The sequence below is a fragment of the Agrilus planipennis genome, unplaced genomic scaffold (genome assembly GCF_000699045.2).
Source record: "Agrilus planipennis isolate EAB-ADULT unplaced genomic scaffold, Apla_2.0 scaffold189, whole genome shotgun sequence".
NCBI classification, from domain to species: domain Eukaryota; kingdom Metazoa; phylum Arthropoda; class Insecta; order Coleoptera; family Buprestidae; genus Agrilus; species Agrilus planipennis.
The window spans coordinates 371,254-382,109 of record NW_020439010.1 but is presented as its reverse complement, the minus strand read 5'-3'; the positions used below and the strand labels follow the sequence as shown (position 1 = coordinate 382,109).

Sequence of the window (10,856 nt, the reverse complement as noted above, 5' to 3'; positions counted from 1 at the left end):
AGGAGTTAGGAGGGGTAGAGGTAGACCTACATTAGATTACTGTTCGCAAATAGTTAAGGATGTGGGCTGTTCTAGTTTTAGGGAAATGCGAAGTTTAGCTCAGGATAGGAAAGAGTGAAGGTACGTGTTCAACCAGGCTTAGGACTGACGACGATGATGATATTTAACATATTGACCCAAAAAGGAATTAGAACCTACGGTATATTATATGTGTATTCCGTAAAATTCAACAGCGAAATGTCAACACTGTATGGGTCTTGAATATGAACATGAAATACTTCAGTAGTAGCAAATACCCACTGGATGGCGAATAATTTTCTTTTTATGTTTCTCTGTATAAAAATTTTGTTACAAAATATATTTCGGGTTGCTACACTGGTACAGATCTACTAAAGAGGACCTTATTAGATCGTCCTAGAATGGCTTAAGGTGGAGGGGTTTTAGTCGGTAGGTTCGAGGACACCGTCAGAAATCCGACACTACCAAGTTGTAAGAACGGCTGGGCGTATTTTAATGATTCCCCTTTTCCACGAAAAAAAAATTGTACAGATTGGATTAAAGTATATAAGGAAAAGGTAGGAAGGACAATGCAGTCAGATTAATCTACAAGATCCCCCATAGCTACAAAGTCCCTGTACTTATGGGAAAACTATGATTAAATAAATTGAAAATTATAAATTATTTTAGCATAACAAGTCAGTATGAGCTCGAATCATTGCTTCGAGTGGTCGAAATTCACTTTTGTGAATAATTTGTTAATTACTTTCTTTGTGTCAAAAATTGTTTGAAAAATTAAATTTAAAGAAATTGTTTGTAAATAGGTATGCAGCACATCATACACTTCAACATAAGAAATTGCTGATACTAACGTTCATTTACGTAATACTACTTCGCCCTGTGCTGACAGCACTCATAATTCAATCAATCAACATTTTAAATAACATAATAAAATTAGCATTAACAAAATTAATAAAATGGTGTTATAGTATATACAACTTATACAATGTGCTTGTTACATTGACATCTAATGATTTATTTAAATTCATTTACTTATTGTAGATCGCCTGAAGAAGCAACAATAAAGGTTGCAAAACGTCGCATTAATAACAAACCTTTTCAACCTTCCATATTATTGGAAAAAATCAGAATGTATGAAGAGTATTTTCAATTTTTCTAGTGGTAAAATAAAGCGAAAACGATAAAAGAAAAGATAATAGAAGACTTACCGGTGTAGCAAATGGAAACTAATGTATGGGCATGTCTTCTTAAGAGTATACTTTCGTTGCCCCAATGGAATCGTTCAATAACTTGATCGATGTAATCGTAACCGGTAACAGCCGCGATGTTCCATTGCAACTTTGATAAAACTAACACTTCCCAACTCTGAAACAAAATTTCTATTTATCGAATGCACTTTAGAAATAACTAACAAGTGTAGGTACTTTGTATTTGATAGAAACAGTAATGATGATCATTAATAATCATATAATACCAAGTTGGTGTTAGTGGAAAATTCTCTAGAAATACACACAAATCATGCGGATAACAGATAATTAACATTTATACCTATTGTTAATTTGTCACAGGCAGATATTCTTGAACTTACTATGGAAGGGGAATATCAGCAAACGTGTTAAATTGCAGCGAAGTAGACTTATTAGATATATATATTCACAAACAATTATTTACAGTATAAGAGTATCAACAAACGAACGAGTAATTATGATTAACTGGACAAGTGCAAGTGCTTTTTAAGTCCCTGGTCATTTCTTATATCTAAAACTTAAAACTACGAGGAAAACGCTAGGTGTGGTGAATATCACTTTAAAACATTTCGGTGCATACTTATAAGGCGGGGCTTTCAAACTCAAAAATTTTGAAGAGATAGATGTTTACAACCCCTGAAAATCGGCTATATTAAATAATAAACAAGCGGCACTTTCTAACTGTTAATCCCATAAAACAAACACTCCATAATAATAATGAAACTGTATTGGGAATCGTAAAGGATCCTTCCTGCACCGTTACCTCTATAAACTAATTTAACTATTTAACTGATGCATCTAGCTATCCTCAAAGGGTCTACTATCAAATAAACACAACGCCGCCTTGTAAATTTGCAAAATATTCTAAAAATTGTATACAGGAACTTTATGACCTGCATCAACAAGAACGATCTCTGAACATCTATAACTTCGTTGGATTACTTTAGCATTCTTATGGAAGTTAAGTATACAACGTTTGTTGACTGATACTTATTGGGATAGTTTAAAATATAGGGTTGTTCGGAAAGTCATTTCGTTTTTTCCCGACAGACGATTTAATTGTATTCTTTTGCACCCAACTTCACATTTAAGCCGTATAATTTTTATATGCTTTGAGAGCTCATATAGCAAGGCTTGTGTGTGAAAAATTCCAATTAATTCTACGCAGTAGTTTTTGGTTGGTGCCCTTTTAAATATGGAGAGCGATAAGCAGCATTTTCGACATATCTTACTGTTTTACTACAGAAAGGGTAAAAATGCTGTTCAAGCCAGAAAGAAATTGACTGATGTGTATGGAGAAGGTGTGTTGACAGTACGCCAGTGCCAGAACTGGTTCGCTAAATTTCGATCCGGCAATTTTGATGTCGAAGATGCACCACGTTCGGGAAGGCCGGTTGAAGCTGATAAAGACGCGATAAAGGCATTAGTTGATGTGAACCGGCGAATAACAACACGTGAGATCGGATTGAGGTTAAATTTATCAAATTCAACAGTTTATGACCACTTGAAAGGCCTGGGATTATCCTCGAAGCTCGATGTATGGGTTCCCCATGTTCTCACAGAGAGAAATCTGTGTCGCCGCATTGACGTCTGCGATTCGCTTCTCAAACGTCACGAAAATGATCCGTTTTTGAAGCGCATCATCACTGGGGACGAAAAATGGGTTGTATACAACAACGTCAAACGCAAGAGGTCATGGAGCAAAAAAGATGAACCGGCTCAAACCATTTCCAAAGCCGATATTCACCAAAAAAAGGTGATGCTGTCTGTTTGGTGGGATTTTAAAGGAATCGTTTTTTTTTAGCTTTTACCGGATTACACAACGATTAATTCGGAAGTCTACTGTCATCAGCTGGACAAACTGAATGATGCACTTCAACAGAAAAGGTCAGAACTAATCAACAGGAAAGGTGTAGTGTTTCACCAAGACAACGCGAGACCTCACACAAGTTTGGTCACTCGCCAAAAGCTTTTACAGCTTGAATGGGATACAATGCTACACCCACCATATTCTCCAGACCTGGCACCATCGGATTATTATTTGTTCCGGTCACTCCAAAATTTTTTAGACGGTAAAACCTTCACCTCAAATGAGGAGGTCAAAAACCTCCTCGATCAGTTTTTTGCCAGCAAAGACCAAAAATTTTATGAGCGTGGAATTATGCTACTACCAGAAAGATGGCAAAAGGTGTTGGACCAGAACGATCAATATATAATTTAATAAAGTATTTGTTTATTATACGAAAACTGTCTTTCATTTCCACAAAAAAAACGAAATGACTTTCCGAACAACCCTAAACAAAAACGGCTTAACACAACAACAGCAAACATAAATGCCATGTTATGGCAAACGTAGCATCAACCTTGCAGTTACCTCTATTAATAAGTTGCCAACCGATTAGTATAAAAGATAAGCGATACGCTTCAATTTAACATGAATATTCATCACGATAAATAACTCTTGCATTGGCTAATTTTTTCCCTGTAGTAACGTCATGGATCACATACAATATGGTTTTTGTTTTGTATGGTTTAACTACCATATCAACTTATGTTTTAGTCATGGTGTTCCTCGATACTGTAACAGAATAGTTGCATAGTTTAGCCATAACCACGATCGCACCTTATCTGTGACGACCCTATGACCACATATTGACATCTAAACGCGTCGAACACGGCAAAATATTGGTGATTTTTAATTAAAAATTCCGATTAAACTCTAGATACCTATGAGCCAGTTTCATCAAAAGGGTGAGGCTTTCACGGCCGGCTTTATCTAAATAGTGCTAGATATGGGGGCTTAGGATTGTTCTCTCCTTCGGTAAGAATAGAATCTAGCTCTGCATTGATATTGGTTGACCTAAAAACTGATCACCAATTTTTCCATGTCTACAAATTCATCGAGAGCGTTCACTATTGATTAGAAATATACCGAGTAGTGATTTTGTAGAATACCGGATGAGAAGTTGTTGGTTCACATCTTTACTATTAAATGCTGCCAAACAAATCCTAAACAACGTAGCACCCGTTGTAAAACTTTAAACAAGCTTTTGTATATTTGGTAATATTTCACCTTATTCAAATTTTTCTAGCAACAACCGCTTTCTATGCATTAGGTCGGGTACACATTTGTGAATTTAAAATTAATATCTCAATTAATTTAGAATTAGAAGCCTTTGATGTCCAGAAGGACGGGCAGAGCAATTATAAGGATAGATAAAAATGGGCAAATGATTGGTATGCTTAGATTTACAGATGATATAGCAGTATTAGCATCTAGCAAGGAGTTAGAGATACCTTTAAATAAAATAGAAGCGGTATTGTCAAAACAGTACTGTATGAAAATAACAAAAGTAAAACAAAAATATTGGTATGCAAGGGAAAAAAAATAAGGAAAAAGCAAATATAAAGATAGAAGACGAAAAATTAGAAGAAGTGGCTGATTTTAGATATCTAGGAAGTCAGATAAGTCAGGACGGAAGAAGTAGTAAAGATATAAAGCAGAGGATAGCCCAGGGTCGAGTCGCCTTCAATAAAAAGAAGTCATTTCTATGCTCGCGAAGGGTTAATTTAGAAATTCGAAAATGATTGTTAAAGGTGTATGTTTGGAACGCGGCGCTGTACGGATGCGAAACATAGAAAGTGGACGTGGCGGAAAAAAAAAGGTTAGAAGCATTCGAAATGTGATATTACAGGCGAATGATGAGGATACTGTGGATAGAGAAGGTTAGAAATGAAGAGGTATTAGAAAGAATAGGAGAACAGAGGATTCTATGGAAGTCAATGAGAAATAGGCGAGATAGGTTAGTAGGACATCTTCTCAGGCATGAAGGTCTAGTCAGAGACATATCAGACCTGGGTTAGATTATTGTTCGCAAATAATTAAGGATGTGGGTTCCTCTAGTTTAAGGGAAATGCGAACTTTAGCTCAGGATAGGAAAGAGTGGAGGTGCGTGTCCAACCTGACGACCTTATGATGATGATTCTTATTAGGCTTGTTAAAATCGAATCCTCAATCATCAAATTCAGTCAAGAAGATACCATAACAGCCAAATCAGTATTGACCAACTTTGACGTACTCTGGTGGAAAAAGAGAAACTCCTTCCATTAATTTCTGCAATGATATCAGATGGTCCATCTCGAAGTACAAATTTGCATTAGATTGATGTAATCGAACAAGGAATGTCCGATTTTTTAAGGAATTAGACATGAGAGATAATTGACCATTATAAAAACTTACAAATTCTACTCCGACATTTCCGTTTTATTATGTAGATGTCAACGTGTACTACATAGGTAAAAATTACAGCAACAGTTCAGAAACCTTTCGTAGACAAGGACAATAGAGTAGTAATAGCAGGCACTAATATGCATAGATAGATGGTCATTGTAATAACAAAGTGAGTGAAACCTGTTGAGTATTTTCTGCCTATGTAGGTACACGGATCGTCGGTTGCTTTGCGATGATCCATTACATAACATCATTATTCCTTCATGTGTTTTACAAGTTGTGGTCGTCATTCTGTTTCGGTCCACGGACTTGCAAGTTCGCCGAATTTCACGGGAACTTGACGAAATGTTAATTGTCACGGTACAAGATGATGATGTCTTGAAACGTACAGTGACATTATCTCGACAGGAATCCTTTTAAAAGTTTAAAAGGCCGAAACAGATTCGTACGTATATGTCTAATAAGGAGGAAATAGAAACTGGCTACATCTCATAAACTACAATGGAAAATTAATCTAATGACAGTGGTTACTTAAGGAGATATAAGCAGAATAGTATGTTGTACATCTATCTCCTTTAATAATACAATTTTTGTAAATAATAGAACAAATCGTAATGAATATGAATTCTTGAAGGTGTACTTCGTCATCATCATAAGGTCGTCAGTCCTAAGACTGATTGGACACGTACCTCCACTCTTTCCTATCCTGAGCTAATCTTCGCATTTCCCTAAAACTAGAACAGCCCACATCCTTAACTGTTTGCGAACAGTAATCTAATCTAGGTCTACCTCTACCCCTCCTAAATCCTGTTTCTGCCTCTAATATGTCTCTGACTAGACCTTCATGCCTAAGGTGTCCTACCAACCTATCTCGCCTATTTTTTATTGACTTCCATAGAGTCCTCTGTTCTCCTATACTTTGCAATACCTCTTCATTTCTAACCTTTTCTACCCACGATATCCTCATCATCCGCCTATAACACCACATTTCGAACGCTTCTAACCTTTTCTTTTCCGCCGCGCCCACTGTTCATGTTTCGCATTCGTACAATGCCGTGCTCCAAACATTACTTTCATTGCTGTAAACAAAACAATAAAATTCACTTTCGTACGTGTTGTCTTTACGGGCAGTAACCGTATGATCATAAGTAACTCGCAGAGTAATTTCTGTGAGCTTGACAATCACTGGTCGGAAAAAATAGTATATTTGGAACCTCACCTATGAGATGGGGTAAAAAACCCCTAGGAAGAGGGAGGGAGCTTTTACACATAATAATCTAACCTACTTTACCTAAGCCAACACAAACTAACATAAAATGTTTAAACACCTTTCCATTGATTTTTTCATTTAATTTTTTCATAATTCGGCTATTTTAGAAAGGAAAAGTTGAGATTTAAAATGCCTTGATGCAAAAGTTTTACCTAATACCTAAATCTCAGGATGGACGGACTCAGGATCCAACAGTAATTGAATTATAGATACCTTGGAGTTTAATCGAGAAGGAGGTGTTTTCGGGGTAGAAAGTTTTTGAATAAAAAGGGGTTTGACTTGGATATAGAGGTATTTTTTATAGAAAAGTGTTTGACTTTTTTGAGAGAGAAGAGTTTTATCTGAGATGTTGTAACGTGACAGGGTAGGAAAAGATGGTAGATTATGACGACTCAAATACTCGATGGACTTTGAGGATAACACAAACACAATGGAGTTAATTGAACCCTACGAGGCACTTGTTTCAAGAAATGATGGGAAACCTGTTGAATATGTTCATGAAGAGAAGGTTGAATGGAGCGCTGACGACTGGAAGTGTGAAAAATAAAATATAAATGTTAAGAAAGTAGAGATATGAAGAATTAAGTGAGATTGAGCAGTGTGCAAATCCGACATGGATGTAGACGTAAAAACTACAAATTAGATTTTGATCAAATTGTTTTAGTTACACTCTTTTACAATTAAAAACCTAGCCTGCGCTAGCTTAGCTCAGAAATAATTAGTTATAATTCGGGAACGTTCTAGAATCTAGAAAATTCTAGAACATTCTCGAATCCTGTAGATGCAGGGCTTTCAGGAAAAATCTCCAACATTCTGTGACGTTTTGACCAGACATCGAAACCCAGTTAGAAACCCCCCATATATATTTAAAACCCACCACTGCAGCTACAAACTGAAACCTTCTTCTTGGGTTAGGGATGGAAAGGTATCATACCACATCACCATCATGAAACTGAGAGATTCAGTTGAGGAGCTTTAGCGGCACGTATGGACAAACTACACTTACTTTTATTAAATACAAGCCGCATTACCATCGCTTTACTAAGGAAAAATTAGTTATCAGTTGGGACCGTTCTTGAATCTTTTAGAAAGTTCTAAGATATTCTCGAACTCTGAACCTGTAAGGGATTCAGGAAAATCTCTGACATTCTGTAACGTTCTAACTAGACGTCGGAACTCAATTAACTACTTTACTTACTCTCTACATGCAGTTCTTTGGGGCGATTGTCTCTTAATCGTCATATCGTTAAAAGCAACCCTTACAACTGAAAACCGAAACCTTTTTCAGGGTAATCATACCATATCTCTCATGAGGCTGCGGGATTCATTATATTTACATATATTGATTTAGTTTGTTTCATTAGGAAACCGAAAGCCAAAGTGTAGAATGAACAAAACACCAAAATACCTATTATAGAAAGATTTTCATTTCTGCGAGCTGGATTAGTTTCAAAATTCCAAATAAAGTAAAGGATAATAAAACAAAATACTGGAAACACTGATAATTTCACTACTGTATAAGATGCAGTGTGCACCAGTACGAGTTTTATCAAGACCCTTCCTTATCCAGCAAAAGGGATGACTTGCAAAATGGGGAAAAGATGCAAGGGTGCCTGTACAATAGTAAATAGTTACGTTAATAAGGTGAATGATCGTTTTCGCTCTGTGGGAACTGGAGATGCGTCGTTAGCAAGCACTTCAAGTCTCGTAACTTATAACCTTTACAGTCAACATGACATCAGCAAAGTAATTGACCTTCGCTTAACAGACCAATTCTTAAATAATTATAACTCCATTTTGTAACATTTTAATACACTTATTATCTACTAACGTAGCTTGCACAAAGCATTAAATACATATACAATTTACGGTGTCTTTAAATTTCTCTAACGTTATTGCGACAGACAATTCTTCACGTAATTCTAATGTAGAAGGATATGTAGAAATACTTAAAATACCGGGGGTTCCGTACACACATGTAGATATGTAAATAATTTGTCTGTCACTGGTAGAGTCTCGAAATTTTTTTCTGCTTTTTTTATTATGTTTTGTTTCCCCCAAAACGTATAATTACAATACTACGATTAAATAATTGTTTTTTTTTATGAGTAACTATAAATTAAAGGTTTTCTTTCACTTGTACTATAAGATATTACTTCTTTAATGATTTTAGATCAACGGGAAATACCCTATATATGCTTTGATTCCCTTGTGAGTGTCAAAATATGCGGTACAAACAAAATCTTTTGATAACGTTGACTTAACAATTATTAGAAGTTTGATTTTTTCACAGCTCCAATTTTAACTTGAAACCTTCGCGAATTTCTGAGAGTGGATCTGAATGTAATTCTAAAAAGGTTCCTTTTTCGGAACCCTGTGTGTGTGTGTGTGTGTGTCTGTATTGTATGTATGCGTGCGTGTGTGCGAATGCATGTGTGTGTGTATGTTACACGTCTATTTAGACATTATATTTACTTGTAGGCACAAAGACAAAGATAGAATATGGACTTTTCTGTACTAAATTATGAAGTAAAAAAAAAGGTCAAAGTGTGAAAGAGACAAAGCGAATGTGCAGCCAATAGGTGTCTCTTTCTGCGGATTTATAAGCTTGCCGAAAAGAGACACCCATTGGCTGCACTGTCGTTTGGAAAGCAGTCACTTAGTTCTTTGTCTATCTGTACGATTTCAACAATGCGTTCATTGTCGCTTTATCTTTTTTTTAGAGAGCAGTCACCCAGTACATTCTCTATATCTATTATTTATATCAAATTAATTCACTCAACCGTTCCTACATATATATTGATTGTATCTAGCCAATTTTTTGGTTTTCCGACTAATATTAGCAAGAATTTTTTGCCAAAAATAAAAATATTTATTGCAATGGCCTTTTTTTCTAAACAAAAAATTGTTCCTGTACAATGCCATTAGTTATTGCCACAAAATTTCCCCTTAATGGATCAAAAGAAGTATAACGTTTAAGAATTAGTTAAATATTAGACCGAATCCGTATAATCTCAGTAATGAAGCTTAAGAGAGGATCTAGCAATTTCTTCTTTTACAGTGAAGTTTTATTTTGTGGAATAGAAATAAGTCAACAGAATTTTAAAAATTAAATTCAGAAAGTTTTTCCAATTTGGTCTGTTAGAGCAGCAAAAGTACGTGGTAAGTTTTTGTTTGCATTGTTTATGCTGTTTATGGTAAATTAATGTACACAACTAAAATTACAAAATCGACTCGTTGTTTTTTAAGATTTGGTCTGACCAAATACGTCTAGTGTGTATGTATACATAGCTATAGGAACACAATTCTGAGGAAACTTTAGAAACCACATGCTTAAAGAAAAAATTCTCCTACCGCTATTTTTATATTAGTTTAGAAGAAACCGCCGTCAGTAATTTGTAACAAATCACTTAACTAAAACTATTACCGCAACTAATTTACGCTGAACTTGAAGCCTATTGTTCTGGATGATTGAACTACTAGTACATTTTAACAAAAATGAGTGGTTACAGAAAACATTCAATTACTCTTTTTTTGTTAACAATTACATTTAGTTTTACAAGATTTTCATTCGTTCCCACGTTCATTCATCAATTTTGTTTCCTTTAAAAAATTAAAGAGTCGACGCGATGACTTAAGGTAAACAATGAGCAAGTTAGCCTTTTAAATTATTTAAATTGTTCCTCCTGCTGTTGAAACCTTGCTGGCACAAGGTGAAGAAACAGTTTGTTTAAAATTATCATTTCACTTGACAAAAATGTACTTTTGTGTGAATAAATGTAGAACACGTGTTTATTTTTACATTTAAGCATAATATAAGTACTACATTTTATTTGTAAGAGGCCATTTTAGGTTTTTAAAAATTAAAGTTCTTTTTAGAACGAAGCTTGTTGCACATTATGACGGCAAGGAGCTTTTACCAAAATTCCTTTATACAGGGTGTTTCACCAATGGCGGTTTCTTCCATAATTCTGTTATTATACTTTTAATAAAAAAAAATATTTTTATAAGTGCTTCATTTTTTCTGGACGCTACCCAATTTTATTTTAAATGGAACACCCTATATATTTTTACATTTTTTGGTTTCTTT

The 10,856-nt window shown here is 35.1% G+C and overlaps 1 protein-coding gene across 1 annotated transcript in view; it reads right to left on the bottom strand.

Moving 5' to 3' along the window:
* The window catches only part of LOC108738019 (G1/S-specific cyclin-D2-like), a 98,827-nt gene that overhangs the window by 55,044 nt on the left and 32,927 nt on the right, over positions 1-10,856 (bottom strand). Inside the window, exon 3 of the mRNA XM_018471228.2 lies at positions 1,227-1,383. Coding sequence (XP_018326730.1) covers positions 1,227-1,383 — 157 coding nt within the window. The remainder of the gene's footprint in view (positions 1-1,226; positions 1,384-10,856) is intronic.